The 16,371-nt window shown below is 40.3% G+C and overlaps 1 protein-coding gene across 2 annotated transcripts; it reads right to left on the reverse strand.

Annotated features, from left to right (window-relative positions):
• Window positions 1-11,497: 11,497 nt before the first annotated feature.
• On the reverse strand, window positions 11,498-16,267 carry LOC147170027 (protein Wiz-like). 2 transcript variants are annotated; one of them, XM_086082373.1, is made up of 8 exons: window positions 16,181-16,267; window positions 15,482-15,742; window positions 14,591-15,394; window positions 14,169-14,507; window positions 12,897-13,111; window positions 12,606-12,786; window positions 12,380-12,533; window positions 11,498-12,104 (listed from the first exon to the last, which is right to left on the reverse strand). In XM_086082373.1, the coding sequence occupies exons 2-8, from the start codon at window positions 15,663-15,665 to the stop codon at window positions 11,948-11,950; spliced, it is 2,034 nt and encodes a 677-aa protein (XP_085938499.1). In that variant the 5' UTR covers window positions 15,666-15,742; window positions 16,181-16,267; the 3' UTR covers window positions 11,498-11,947. The 2 variants fall into 2 exon arrangements, with proteins under 2 accessions (XP_085938499.1, XP_085938500.1); XM_086082374.1 differs by having other exon boundaries at window positions 15,482-16,230.
• Window positions 16,268-16,371: the final 104 nt, after the last annotated feature.

The raw sequence follows: 16,371 nt of genomic DNA on the forward strand, positions 1-16,371 counted from the left end.
TCCCGGTAAATGAGAGAAGAGAGAAAAGAGCCCGGATGTATAAGGTAACTCAGCCTCGCTTTGTAGAGCTTTGTCTTCACTTTGAGTGTTCAAATAACACCCAAATCAACACCCAGTAACTGAAAATAATAAACATTCGATTTTTAATTCAATTTAACCCTACAGAATTTTCTGTGTACATGTGTTGAAAAAGTGTGTTAGTTGTGACACCCGACATCGCCCATGGGTGTGACGCACCTGACAACTCGTTCCTTTGACTTTGAAGGTTTTCTAGATATGCAAATATATATATATATATATATATATATATATATATATATATATATATATATATACATTTACAATAGAGCTAGGTGAGTCCCGATATCAGGTATCAGCATCAGGCCGATACCGGGGGCTTATTTGAAGGTACTCGTGACGATACTGGTATGGGCTGATATGGTTTTGTGCCTGTTTTACGATGAGGAACAAGAAGTTAAAATAACAGAATTTTGTCATTAATTTCATGCAATTTTAAGGAAAACAATATGTTGGGATGTATAAGTCTTTATTTAAAAATAATCTGTCATTTTGGGGGGAAATTTTATGTATCAAAAGTACTAGTGATATCGGTACTCGGTATTGGTGACTACTCAAGAATTGAGTCCTCGTACTGGTATCAGTCGAAATCCCAAATTTACAGTCCAACTAAAAGAGTAACATTTCATTTTGTGATTGAACAAATTAATTCAGATATTTCAGTTACAGAAGAAAAAAAAATTCCTCCACTTTCTGCTGTATAATTAATATCAATCTTAATAATGAATTAAGATCCTTAAATAAATACTACTTTCTTAACAGTATTACTGATTTCACTGTTTGATTCTGAATGTGGCAACTGCTCCGGGCAGGGGCGGATCTATTCTAGTAGGATTCAGGGCAGGGGCCCACCCAAAAATCATGAAAAAAACACAAACTGTTTTCCTTATCACCTTTAGCAGGTGTTAAAAATAACAACCTAACAAAACCAAAAACCCGCTAAAATAAGTAAAATACATAATTGCTTGATTGGTTTTAGCGTGTTTGATAAAGTTGGACAGTGTCAAAGTGGCCCTCGCATCCTTCGATTTCTCTCTATGCGGCCTTTGAAGGAAAATGTTTTCTGGGTTTTATCATGTGACGTTCACAAGCCAAGCCTTTAGCCACTGTGATGTCATTTTCAGTCAACAGCAAGTGGAAAAATGGCCGTCCCTGAGATGGATAAACACCCGTGGGTTTTTCTGCTTCTTCCACAAACACAGTATTAATCAGAATGCTGTGTTTAGACTCGTAAATAGAACATATTAAACAGGAAAAATTTTGACTTCCTTTTTCAAATGTTGTGATTATGGAGTGACGTTTTATGTGGTAGAGGCAACAGCAGATCATTTCATTTCAACATTATTCTGAAGATATTTTGGACTTGTGTGATTCATGTGAATAGTTTGGTTCGGGCGATTGATGCCTGCATGTGCATGAGGGTCCATAAATTAATGCTTGAATGAGTTTGGTGCAGAATGACATGAACCTTGACCTCAAACCCAGAGTGTGAGATGTGACTTTTGACATCTCACCACATCCAACATGCAACTAGCACCTTTGCTATATGCTAGTAAATGTCGGTAATAGGAGATTCCAAGACTTGGACTACAAACTAGAGAATGGAAACATTGGTTCATTGGAGGAAGAAACAACTCAAGTTCAATTAACAACAAAAATTATAGCCAATACAAATTAATAAACAGAAAAAACAATGATTTGATCTTGGAATAACCCTAAAATGACTTTGACCTAATTACCCCAGCCTTGTCTGCCATGAATAAGTTATTGCAATGTGATATGGTTGCTTCCATTCAGCTTTGCAGATTTGAGGTTCGATTTCATTCTTTTCCCCACCGACCACAAACTGAGAGCCAAGTTTCTTACGAGACTCCAAAAGTACACAAAATATAAAAACATGTTTTCTTAAAGTTGGAACTTCTTGTGTGTGTGCGCGTGTGTGTGTGTGTGTGTGTGTACTTGTACATACTACATTGTGAGGACCAAAATACGGTTTTAACCAACAGATTGAGGACATTTTTGTGAAGTGAGGACATTTTGGTCGGTCCTCACAACTCAAGACCTCTTTTTGAGGGTCAAGACTTGGTTTTAGAGTTTAGGTTTGAATTGGGTTATGGTTGAGGTTAGGGTAAGGAATAGGAGTAGGCAATCATTGTTGATGGTTGGGTTTGGGAAAGGGGCTAGGAAATGCGTTATGTCAATGAGATGGCCCCACAAAGATAGTAAAACAAAGCTGTGTAAGTGTGTGTTCAATATTATCGTTGCAGCTCAAGTCCCTTTCAAAATCTATTCATCAATTCTTCTCAGTTGGCCAACACTGTCTGCAGAGCCAGGACCTTTCTGAGAGGCTAATACTTACTGAAGTACTTGTGAAGCCCAAGTTTGACGTGCCAGTAATTGTACATGAATTTCTTGGAAATATATTTATTCAGTAACCACAGGAATTGTGATCTTCAAACATATCAGTAAAACATGTAAGAGATGTTGGCTGCTAGGAGTGGAAAGCCACACGTCTGTCTGTCTGTCTGTCTGTCTGTCTGCCTTCTTCCAAAAATCCCATGTGGACAATAGCAGGGAATATCCATGGCGACCGATTAACAAGAAGAGGATATAAGATAAATGCCATATATTGAAGTGCAATACAATAAGTTGATTCAAAAAACATACTTGACTCTTTTAGTCACTTTCAGCAGTAAAAAGTTCATATTTTGTCCAGAATTAATTTAATGACTTCATTATTTTTCATGTACAATCAACACCTTTAAAAGCTTCTTTTTTTTCCCACTTGCTGTCGACTAAAAATGACATCACAGGTGCTCAGGAAATAGGTAACGACGGATCACGGCTCACCTTTTTGTCTGGGTTTGGTCAGCTAACTGAGCCAGGATTGGTTGTTTCCTGAGCACACGTGATGTTCATCTTCAGTTGACAGCAAGTGGCAAAATGAGTTGTTCATGAAAAATAATGAAGTTATCACCTTAATAATAGATAAAATATTATCTTTTTACTGCTGAAAATGGCTCAATGAGTCAAGTATCCCTTTAAACGTGCGCTAATGAAATCAGTCAAAGGTTTTTAGAATTCAGTTTTCATTTTGTTGCTGTAAAAATGAGTTTTTCAAGTACGAAAAATAGCAAAAATGCATAACTAATTATTTTGCTTTCTACAACTAATGATATAATTCAGAAGGTGATGAAATTCCCTATTTCTTCTAATAATGAAACACTAATGTAGCTGATTGAATATTTTAGCTATCTGAACATTTTTTTTCTCTCCGTGTACCATTTCCAGCACGTCATGTAGAATAGGCTATAGAAGCTTAATGTTCACACACAAAAATCAATGCAAATTCTGCCTGTATCAGGGCCATCTGATAATAATATGGTGTCTATTGTCAGACTAAATCCCATATTGATTCAGTATTTCCGTTACGTGTAATACATCTGTGCACTGTGGTCTTTGGGGAACTAAAATATTGCACAAAGATATTTTTTCTTGGCTGAAATTTAAGATTATATAACATTCCCCCATCTACATTTTTTTCCCCTGTAGACCACATGAAGAAACCATCACAGCTTCAAAGACCGCTTCCATTTCCACCTCTGTCGTATACATCAATGTATTCATTCGTTTTTCAGACTTCAGATTGGATTCAATCAGAAGACAGCGTCAGTCCAGAGGTGAGAATGGGGAGACATCTACATCAATGCCAAAAGCAACGTCATGGGCCAACACGAGCCACGTGCTGCGCTTTTCTTTTTTTTTGCTGACGTGTGCAGTAATGAAAGTGTAGGCGTGTCCATGTAGTGATTGATGAGCGCTGCTGCTAGCATGAATGAACAGGGAAATGCTAAGTGGATCTCCATACACCGAGGACAGATTTAAGACCCCAAGTCTGCCAATGAAGTGTGCAGAGATGTTATAAATTGTCGAATGTGGCAGAAAGCCACACCCCCACTTTGACGCTCTCCCATATTCCCATAATAAATACAGGTTTACAGCTGTGAGTTTTGTTGAATGTACAGATTAGCATATGCTAACATGATTAGCTTCTGATTAGTAGCACACACTTGACTAAAGGGGCATGATGGCGAGGTACACTAAATTGATGAGAAGCATCTCGTGGCTCAGACAGTTGAGGCACAGTGGTTCAAATCCTGGCGCTTGCTCGCTGTGTCCTTGGGCAAGGCATTGAACCTTAAATTGCCTCCGAGTTGGCATTGTAAATGAAAATGCTCTTAATTGTATTACCTGGTTAAACAAAGAATAAATCAAGCCTCCCCTGGTAGTTAAACTCAGTCGTCATGGTAATAAAAGCTGGACTTGCCATTGGTTCAGCGAAAATAGGCTTTTAAAGTGTACAATAATAGGGGCGAAAATGACGACAAGGGGCTGAAAACGAATGACGCCAGCGAATGGTCGATCAAAGCAATTTAATATTTGTTATTTTAATATTTACAGTGGACGCAGATGTCATTTTGACTTTGCTTCCCTAATGGGGGTCAAAGATAACGTTTACTGCGTCCTGAGGATAGTCTGACTGTGCACAGATATATATTGAGAGCTGCCGACGGCTATTGATCGACTTATACATTTAGCAAGCGAGCGAGCGAGAACCCCTGTTACGCAGCATATCAGTGTCACTGAGATTGAATGCTGCTCACATAGCGATTTATTCAGCAGGACCCCTCCCTGTAATTGGCTCCGTTGTCATTGTCCGTCTCAGAGCCGTGATGAAACATGAGTGACATTATTGCTGCAACCTCTTCGGATCAACAAGCTTTTTGGGGTCCTTAAGGCTTTTGATTTAGCCATAATTAATCTATAAGGGTTAATGAGGGGGAGGGAGTTTATGTAAGAATCTGGATTCTTGCCTGCTTGCTGGGAAGAGTGCAATAATGCGGGACAGATTTAGTGGAGGCCGCACACAGCTGTGACATTGCAAGAGCACAAGCAGGTTCTGTAAGTCATTCTTCCTTCAAACTTTGGGCTTCCTGTAAACTTGCTCAGCTGAATCTTTCCGGGACAACTTAGTGCACTGCGATGATGCAGCAGCATGCTAGCTTAACGCGTTGGGTGACACGGCGAACTTTGACCTTTTGTACAAGGATGTTTTCCTTCAACGGATCATTTGTCCTTCAAAGACAGCGCCACGGAGGATTGGCTCTCTTTGGGTCACAAGTCCCCATCTTTATCATCATCTTTTTAGGAGCTTATCACTGTTCCAAAATTAGTGTTTTATTTAAGGACAACAAAAAAAACGACTAGTGTGCGGTCAGTCATCCATCTGTCCATCCGTATGCCACAATTAGAAGATGTTTGAGTCATTAACGGTCCAATTAAAAGGCTATTGTAAAGATATTTGTGGGCAAAATCCTCCATGGAGCAGCTTTAAGGGATAATGTGAAGTGAGTCGTCCATTATTGCGAAAAGCCAGACAAAGAGACGTCTGACCGCGTGCTCCATCCATTTCAGATCAAAAGTTAAAAGCTTTTTAATATACTGTGTCATAAAGTCACTTCAGGGCCCGAATCGCAGGATGATATTATTCCCTATCTACCTATAAGCAAAGTCAATTCTCTATTTTTGTCTTGTCACAAAGATCGTTTGTTTTCTATCATGAAGGATGATAGAAATCTGAAAATATTCACATCTGACTGAAAGTCTAAGCATTTGGACTTTTTGAAATTATATTTAAAGAATTGTTCAAAACCCTTCCTTTCTTTACATTTTGTGTACAATAAAACAATGTTTCACTGGTTTATTTTTCTTTTTGCGACAGGGCATTCAATTATTTAGAATTATGCTTCACTATCATTGCGTTTGAAGTTAACACAATGGCAGTTGTGTACTTTTAAGGAATAAATGTTCACTTATTTAGGTAAGTAACAAAAGTCCATCTATCTACGGCGCCTTAGATGACTTTACTTACTTTACTTCATCTCATTAGGTGCACCTAATAAATAATTTTGGTCTATGCAAGGGCCCATTTTTTGACATGTTTGTGAAAAAAAGTTGTAAACGTCTAGTTTATTTATTATACAGGTACGGGCGATATGATTGATGTTCGTGTAACCTGGAATTCTACCATTCTCTTCGACTTAATTTCAATCCGTGGTGGTGAGAAAAAAGAGAGCAGCAATGCAGCACTGCACTGCGGTGCATTTTTCCTCGGGCCTCAGTGATGCTTGAAGCCAACAATCTGATCCCAGCAGAGGGGAGAGAGAAGAAATGAAGCTAGAGGTGAAGGGTGAAATAAAAACAGGGAGAAAAAAACGGTAATGAAGCTTAAACGCCAAGCTGCATGTCTGCAAGGAGTATTTTTGGCACTTTGTCCAACAGCTTGGCTGCACACTTTGTTTCAAAGTTTTCCATGTGAGACCTGCAGTGAGATTATTCTGGATCATGTTGTGTATCTGTTGGAAGTTTTACATGGAAATTGAGAAGCTACTAAACGGTTCTCTCTTACAGGCCGGAAATGCCTCCATGAAGAGCTATGATGATGATGTAAAAAACATTAAAAAAAACAAATCACTTGTTGCTATTTCTGACCTTGTGTGGATACAGAGGAGACATCCAGACAGTCAGTGAGTAGGCGGAGTCAGCTGAATGACTGCCTCCCGACTGTCCAAACCCGAGAGTTGAAATATAGCAGAAGATGTATCATAGACTCTTCCCACAGAGAGTCACACGAGTCACGGACAGATCTGGTAGTTGTTAATGAATACAGAATTATCTTTCTTCTTTTTTTTTTTTTAGATTTAAAAAAAAGAAGAAGAAAAAAGAAGAAAAAAAGAAGAAGAAAAAAAAGAAGAATTATCTTTCTTCTCCGTCACGCTACGTATCGAATCTGCATTACAGCCGATCTGATCAGTCAATTTTTCACCAGCTCCTGAAGCATGTCATGAATTACACCGTACCGACTGAGTTGCCAATAACCTTGAGGAGTAAACAAGATTTATCATGAAGAAGGTCATTTGTGTCCGTCTTCTCATATTGTCTATGATGACGGAGCAGGACATGAATTGTAGTGTCTGTGTGTGGTCAAGGTTTACACTGTCATGGATGCCCAAGGCAAATAGTTGATTATTATTATTATATATTTATTTTTTTATCAAACTGGGAATATTTTGGATTGTGTGCGTGTTGATCCTGAAGCATTTTTATATTAAAAATGGTGAAGAATCCCTACCCACCAAATGATCCGTACATCCATCCATACATCCATAATTTTACGCACACAAAAAAAAAATCACAATCGCTCTGATTACCACCCGCCCACTTGTTTGTTGCTAGGCAGAATTCCTACACTTTAATTAGCCAATTAGGCTTTCAATACCCTGTAAAGGCATCTTCAAGATTTGTTTCTAAATACATTAAATAGGTTTAAAGATAAGTGCTGAAAACATGTGCAAAACCGAGATCAGTTTCGTACGATATTATTGAGGGGAAAAAAATACAAACTTTTTGACCATCTCAGTTATTTAGATTTTTGGGGTGGGGCTAAAAACAAGCTCAAGTGGGCCCGCTTGGCTATCTGTCAAAAATTGACAATTTGGTTATAATAATTTGGTCGATTTTTGTTACTTTTTTGCTGGAATCTCGTCTAAGTATTAGCGCAGGTAGTGTACCTAACCACCGATGATGAATATCTTTGTGTATACATAATTTTTTGGAGCTGTTGGACGAATGGCTGCTCTGTATTGAACATGAAATCCCGAATGCTGGGTTTGTTTGTATATCAGTGGAGCTTTCTTTGTAATTATTCACGCAATACATACATCCGTCTTGAGATATGACTTAAAAAAAATTCTGTGATTATACTTGTAACTCAAAACATTCCCTATTGAAAATGAATTAAACCTTCCCCCCCTCCAAAAAGTTTTTTTTTTAATAAGAAAATACTCTAATATAAATACTAACACTAATATAAACTGTGACATAATGTAAATAGTGACAAAATTCTGCTTCAGCCAAATGGCAAATATTCCAAACACAGCTTGTATTAGATTTTCACCAAAACGGGAGACATCTTCTTCGACTTCACTGCAGGACTTGAATGAAGCTGCCAAGCTTTCAACTGTTTCAACCCACACCCGGGTTCAACAAGGGTTGCACACATTCTACTGTTTAGCCTTGGCAGAGGTCTGTGCTCTACTGCGTGCTATTCATCCATTTGACAGTATCATTAGACAATTCTAAATGGTAAAAATCAACACATTCAGAGCTTGTTAGTGAGTGCATTTTCCAGATTATTGCAGTTCTTTCTTGATTGCTTCACTTGTTTTGTTTGTGAAGGCTCACCACAGCACGTGTCGATGAAGCATGGCGACAAATCCACAAACAGACTTTTATTGAACAAGGTTGGCCCTTCTCTGTTCAACAGCCAAACTCAGCTTGGCGTCAGGCAGATTAAGCAAGTCCAGCAGCTGCAATAGCCTGAAGCGTCAATATAAACAAATCGGGTGAAAACAAAATCCTACAGTGTGCTTTTCTTTTTTCTTTTTTTTTTACATTTTGATTGCTTCCCAGTGCTTTTATTTCCATATTAGGAACGTGCACAGACCTGCTAAGCATCACGGTTCTGTGGAAGTGTCGTGTGTTTATGTGACACTTTAAAAGTCCCTGTATGATGTACAAAATTTTTTTTTTATATACGTTCACTGTTCCGCTCAACACATGACGTGAGTCATGCGTTATTAACACTTATGGAATCAGAGGTTACAGAACAAATATCTGAAGGGTCATTCCTCATAACATTTGATTTGCCAATCAAGTTGAATCTTTTGAGTTTGTACCTTTTCTGACAAGTTGAGTGCTGCTGCAATCAGGCAACTGCTGACTCGCCAATCACCCTTGTTGCAGTGTTGACAAGTGAGAGGGGCTGAGGCATCACCCCCCCCCCCCCAACAGCACTGCACCTTATTTCTGGAATTCACTTTGTTAAGTCAGTTGAGTCTAGCATTCACTGATTCTGTGAACCACAGTTTAAGATATTAACATCAGTAAACAGGCCATTAAACCAGTCAAAAACCTGAGTGTGTCAAAAATCAACAGGAAGTTAAGTAATTCATAACCTTTGTGAGCCTGGTGCTCTGTAGCAAAGGGTGTGAATGAGCAAATAGTAGCGTTTATTTCTGTGTTCTCTCATGCCGTCAATAAGGTAGCCAAAGACCAATAGGCTCAATCAAGTGCTCTTGACAAATAGCCTTGAACAAGTGTAGTTTTCTACATGGCTTCTTCTTAAATGAAAATGGCCAGTAAAATAGATTTTGTTTGTTAAAGGTCTCAAATTATTCAACTTTTCAACATACTAAAATAGTTGTCAAATGTGTAAAATACATTTCTGTGACATGCACTCGTCAAAGGTGACTTTGGATCTAATATGTTTGCTGTCCCTAAATCAGCCCAAAAATAGTCTGTTTTAGGGGTGTGTCACTTTTATGTAAATAGCTGCACCAGGCCACGCCTAGGCCATACCCTTCTCTCTCGAAGGGGCAGTGATTTCAGTTAAGGTAGCCATGTGCTAATGTTGTGAATGGAAACGACTGGCCATGGGAGCAGAAGAAAATAAAAATACAGACATGTCTTTTACACATTTGACAACTATTTTGATATGTGGAAAAGTGGCATAACGTTTAACCATAAGAAAAAGTAGCATAACGTTACTATAGAGACTATGTTGTCGTGTTAGTTTGTGAATGTTTAGGCAATGGTTATTTTGCCGTAACCGGCAAATCTACCGCGAACGTTATTTTGCCGTGAATGTGTCTGATTTGCCGTGAATGCGTGTAGACATTTACATGCTGTTATGAATAACACAAATGTGCACATTTAGGCCACTGCGCGGTCGCAACGTACATCCTTTGGAAGGGGGTATTTATAGCAATGAAGCCAGGATGCAAAATAAATCAACTTTGTTGCTAAATTTTGTACAGGCAATACAAAGGGAAGCTTGTTTCTTATGGGTCAGTACAATGATGGTCAATTTAAACCATCCCCTTCCATTTCCATTTGTGTTGTGTCAATCAAGGATTGAAGGATTTGGCCTATAGCCTATCGCAGAGGCCAGCAGCTGAATAAGCAAAGAGTAAGGTCCAAGATAACAATGTAAAGACGGAAAGCAAAGATTGAAGAAATCTCTCGTTACGTGACCTGCATACAACATCATCAAGTTGAGAGAGGTTTGTAGAAATTTCAGTATAGAAAACACACAGACATGCCTCTAGATAATATAGTATAAGTTATACTATATTTTGACCAGAGCTCAAGTTATGTGTGGGGGTGAGCTCCAGGGCTGCTTCATTGCCAGAGAGATGACGTTCCACATCCCTACAGCCAACTTCTGGAGCCGGAAATTGGACCGTCAGCAAATGCCTGTAGCCGTTGCTTGCTGACTACCATGGCCCCACTCTCAAAGGTGGTGAGCCCATGAGAAGGGGGACCCGCGTTGCCCTTTTGGCCTGAGCCTGACCAGGCCCCATGGGGTATTTCATATGCCATTTAGAGCGCAATTTCCACCATCTTAAATTTAGAAAAATAATTTGGGCACTCAAGAATTTATTCTGCACAGGTGATGCAAGCTGCCATTTTGCTTGGGCAAGGAGGAATGCTTTCTAATTCGTTTATCTTGCTCTTCTTAGCTTATTCAATTTTTCTTATTAATTTGAATTTACCCTTCTTTAATTTTGACTTGAAATTAATGAAAAAATAACAATTGACTAATTAAAATATTAATTATTATTAATACATAAAAAATAGCAATAATTGTTTGAATATATGTATGTTGAAGGGGAATTTTCACCATTTGGCGCCCTCTAGAGTTTATGGCGTCCTTAGCATCTACAGTATACCTATCTAGTGGGCAAGACAGCCCCGTTTACTACATTGCTAAAGTGGCCAGAGGAGCCACATCACTTGTATCAGGGAGCTAGAGACCTTTTCACTTTATCTGCTTAAAACAGGGGGAGTCATTATTGGTTTATTTGAGGAATAAATACAAAGAATACATGCACTTATTTGGTAAGCTTCTGGTTCAAAACCTGATAGCCTACATACAATTTTTAATCAGCACACTCTGATGGTGCGAAATGAAAAAGATACTTTTAGATGCCGATGGTGTTTCTTTAAAAAGTCACCAACTCCTGGGCTGGTACAGCATACACTATGAATATTACACAGCAGGTTTGTGTGAATGGGCACAAACTGTCAGAACTTAACAAAAATAAAGTCACTGTAACATAATCCTAAAAGGCTCCCTCTCAATCCTGTCAAAGTGTCCATGAGCAAGATACATCTTGAAGTTAAAAACATAAATGCATGCATGCCATCAAAAATTTAAAGATAACCCTAGCAGGAACGTTTAGGTATCAAAATATGCCTTGTGTTCTTAAAGCTTTCAATAAAAATAATGATTAAATCACGGCATGAAAACAAAGCAGAATTTATTTTACATTAAAAAATAGCTAAAAAGATTGACAACTTCAAAGACAGAAAATTACGTTTCTGAGAGACTCCAAAAAAGTCATCTGATAATACATTTTTATGTTTTCTGCTATATTTCGGTAAAACACTTAAAATGCAACTTTTTTTTAAACAGTAAAAATGTTGTATAAAATAAAGTAAAATGTATTTACACAACACTTTAAGGTGCAGTTTATGGGCATGTGAAAGCTAAAATCAAGTTTGGTCCCTAATGAAGTTGGAATGCACAATTAATTTTTTTCTGCCCCATTTAGAACAAGACAGATCACTTAAAAAGCTATATAGAAGGAAATGATAGTAGCATAAACTCACTGAGATGAAATTAAAGACTGCACCAATCCACTCATCAATACATGCATATGTTTCCGAGTTAGATTAATACACACTACACAGCCACAGGATGGGTGAGACCAGGAGGAGTCACTGGAGCAGCAGGGGGAGACTCTTGACCTTTGTAGCCTAGCGACAGGATGTGTTTTTGCAGGTGTGTGATCCACTGCTCTTGAACAGACAGAGGCCCTTGAAAAACTTTTTCACAGAACCTGTAAAGCAGCCAAGACGCACAAGGAAGGCTGATCAAAAAAAGTGAACGTAGAGGTATGAAAATGCAACTGTAGTGGAAGTGATGTTTTGCAGCTTCTACCTCTACAACCCTGCAATGAATGTGTCGCCATCTAGAGGCAGTAGAACAAAACTACAACAATAAAATGCCATCGCCTTTGCAAACAAAACATTTTCAATTCCATTGCAGCAGATTTAGAAAGCAATTCTATGAGGCATTTTTGCAATTAAAGCGTGAAAATAATAATTCTCTAACCTGCACTGAAGAGAGTAAACTTTTCCGACCAGTTTGACCAAAGGGGTTAACGGGGGTTTGGGCAGCAGAGCCGGGATGCTCCCAGGCCGTGAAGGTTGTTGCGAGTTGGTGTCTTGATTTTCTTCTCCTGGTGGTGGAATTTGTTTTGGAATTGCTGGGAAACAGAGAAATGGTGTTACGATCTACAGTAAGCCTACACTGGCAATCTTTTGTGTTGTTTACTCACCTCTTGGAAAGCGCACACCAGCGCCGCCATACGCAGCCGCAGAGTGAGGATGGCCTTGTGTTTTTTGGGCCGAACCAGCAGAGGCACTCTGGTCGTCTTTGCTGAATTTATAGCCTGAGAACTTCAGGTTGCTGCCAGGCAACGATTCAGAATCTGACAAAGAGGACAGCAAAACTGTTTTCTGGGGATAAAGAGAAAATGAAGACATAGTTTGAATTCACATTTGTTAATTCACACTGTTGCAGATGGCCTTACACTCGACTTAAATGCATGAAAAGCCAACAAGCTCACCTTCTTGAGGTACGCGTCTGCCTCACGATAGCGACGGGTGACAGCAGCCACCTTGGCCGGGTCCTTCCGTATCAACTCCCTTAGGTGTTCGATGGGCGAACCGGTCCCTTCCGATTTCCATTCGAGCGCGCCCAGTTGTCGAAGGTGGGCCCGCGCGTGACTGGCTAGCGCCTTGCGGTTTTCAAAGCTCAAGCCACAAAGCTCACATGATTTGCCTACAAACCAACAAGATGAAAATGTTACGCTCAGTGGTGACAACTGCATGGAATGATGTAGTGCCTTGCAAAAGTATTAGCGCCCCTTGAACTTTTTGACACATTTAAGGCTTCCCAAAAAAAAAAAAATAATAATAATATTTTTTGGGGTGTGTGAATAATCAACACCAAGGGGGACACATTTATAAAGTGGAATGACATTTTGTATGATATTTTAAACGTTTTTTGTTTTTTTACAAATAAATACCTGCAATAAGGGTGCGTAAAATTATTCACCCCCTTTTCTCTCAGTGCAGCCAATTGACTCCAGAAATTCCCTGATGATTTCTAAATGATCCAATGAGTTGACCTAAATGACTGATGATAAAGTCCACCTGTGTGTAATCTAGTCTCAGTAAAAATTAACCTGCTCTGTGATGGTCTCTGTTAAAAAATATATATATTGGGGAGCAAACAGCATGATGAAGACCAAGGACCACAAAAGGCAGGTCCGGGATAAAGTTGTGGCAAAGTTTAAAGCAAGGTTAGGATATAAAAGGAACTGGCCCTTACGCGTAACATTTTCAGCCTGGTATGTACAGGCCGTTTGAGAGTGCTCCCGATTTTCCTCATTGTCATCACGAACCAGGAACAGAAAAAGTGTTTTTGAACAAATCAGAGATTGACAACAATCTCAGAATGGGTTGTCCATTCAATTAAACTGTATAATTTGAAAGTATGCCCTGGGAGGAGGAGGATTTTTTCCCCCGCTCAAAAAATCAACAAATTAATTGATTTAAATATTAGTTTGTTGCTTGTGATTGGCTGGCAACCAGTTCAGGTGTACCCCGCCTACTGCCTGAAGACAGCTGGGATAGGCTCCAGCACCCCCGCGACCCTTGCGAGGAATAAGCGGTTCCGAAATTGGATGGATGGATTAGTTCATTGCATCCCCAAATTAAATCATTAGAAACCTCTCATTTAAGTAGTCTAAAGGGAACCATAAAGAAGCATACAACTTATTTAGAGAAACTTTTCATTCCTGCAACCCGAGTAAAAAGTATCACTGATTTCTCACCCCAGGTAAAAGCCCCACTCTTGCTCGATGGCAATCTGTCTTTCATGGAGTAATCCAGAGGTGAGGAGCACACGTTGGAGACTGCGTGGTTGCTCTCCGATGTTCTTTTCGAGCCTTGAGGACTCAACTGGATTTTCCCAGATGATGTCACCTCGCCGGACAAAAACTTTTCTTCGCCGCGCATCATGACGTCATTGAGGAGATCAATCGGCGACGTCTTGATGGACCAGGTGAGGCCCAGCTGGCGCAGGTGGGCGCGGGCGTGGCACGACAGCGCTTTGCGAGTCTCGAATAGCTGACCGCAGTAGTCACAAAGGACCGTAGGTGGCGCGAGTTCATCTATGGGGCATGCGGAGAAGAGAAGACATTATGAAGAGAAATGATGTCGTAAAAATGAATGTGTTGACTGTTGACAGTGTTACCAGCACTGAGAGCCTTGGAAGGAGTTACAGGAGCAGATAGGCTCTGTGGGGGAAAAGTTCTGCTGCTTGAGCTGGCGCCACTCACAAGAGACACATCAACCTCCAAAGGCTCAGGTTTGGGCTTTCTGAGGAGGGGGTCCACCGCCAGACGAAATCCTTTCTTAGCCTTTGGGGCCCGATTCACTAGGCTCTGAGGCGACTTTGCAGGGCTTGGGAAAGTGGAGGGAAAAGGGGATCTGGATTGCCCTGTGACAGGGGACCGAGGCGGAGAGGTTGGCGCTGCCAGGGAGCTGGTGGGGCTGTTCATTTTTAGGGGCTGGGGAACTTCTATCACGCCACTGCTCACCAAATCCTGTACAGTGTCGATAGCGGACTCATCTTTGCCCAGAAGGCCAAGAACCCCAATCTGCCGCAGATGAGACCGCGAGTGGCTCGCCAAGCCTTTCCGATTTTTACAGATCTCTCCGCAAAGAATACAAGTGAACTCCTCGGGGGGCTTTGGTTGCTTACAGGGGGGAGACGAGGGTGGCGAGGACATTCCTGATGGACGTTTGGTGGGAGCCCCGTGGAGACTGTTGGTGGCCATAGGCTCCTGTTGCTTCTTGCTGGTGGACTTGAAATCCTCGTCCTTCACGAGCTGGTAAAGTAAGTCAATGGGGCTTCCATTGATGTCGATGTCAGGGATTCCCATCTGTTGCAGATGTGTGCGAGCATGACTGGACAGACCTTTACGGTTCTCGAACCAGCAGCTACAAAGCTGGCAAACATGAGCGTCTTCGTCGTTGTTGTTGTTGTTGTTTGAAGCTGTAAAATGGAGATGGTGGGGGGGGGGGCTGATTAGTAAATAGGAACAAAAGGATGCATGCATAACTAATAACATAACATTCCTACCCAATGTGACCGGGGCATCCGTTTCAAGAGGTGCCCATAGTGGCTTTGCTGCTGCTGGGTGTCGCGCGGAGGATAAAGCTCTGCCCTCCTGTCGTCTAAAAGCTGAATTAAATATGTCAGGAAGCAAAACTGCTGATGATTGAGCTGGAGAAAGTTGTTGATCCATCTCTTTCGGAGTCGCCATGATTCTAGAATCTTTGAATTAGCTGTCAATCAGCAGTCCTGCAATATCTCTTTTCTCATAGGTAGCGGAGCAGGTGACTGTCAAACCAAGCAGAGGATGAACAATATATAAGATTGCAAACTTCTTTGTAATCCATTCATCCAATTTCTATATCACTTCCTCGATGAGCTGAAGCAAATTCCAGCAGACTGGGCGAGAGACAGGGTAAACCCTGGACTGGTCGCCACACTCACATTAACAGTGATGGACAACTTTGTCTCAATTACCTAACCTTTTCGAATGTTGCAGAAAACCGTTTTGAACTGATGAACAATCCCCTCACCACCACCGCAAAACAACAACAATAGGGGTTTACTGCGATCCACCTTTTGTTTTGCTATGCGTGAAAGCTAACGCCACATGAAATTAAGTTTGGGAAAAAAACAGTTCGGAAGAAAAGAAAACCCAATATCGCAGCCAGTGGCCCGGTATGAACACAAACTAATCGATCAGTGGTTGAAAACAAGTTAATTTACCTTTGAGCCATAAATGACTAAACGCAGTGTCAACATCACCAAACCTTAGTTCTGTTAACCGGAACTAGCAACCATGGGCTACGCCTTTCCCTTCAATGTAAGATCTCAATGCTACAGTAAACCAAATTTGGATTTGAAATCCCAAATATTTGCAAACAAAAAATATTTGTAATCAAATTGGAATAATATAT

The sequence above is a fragment of the Leptonotus elevatus genome, chromosome 8 (assembly GCF_054856555.1).
Source record: "Leptonotus elevatus isolate MCC_2025b chromosome 8, RoL_Lele_1.0, whole genome shotgun sequence".
NCBI classification, from domain to species: Eukaryota; Metazoa; Chordata; class Actinopteri; order Syngnathiformes; family Syngnathidae; genus Leptonotus; species Leptonotus elevatus.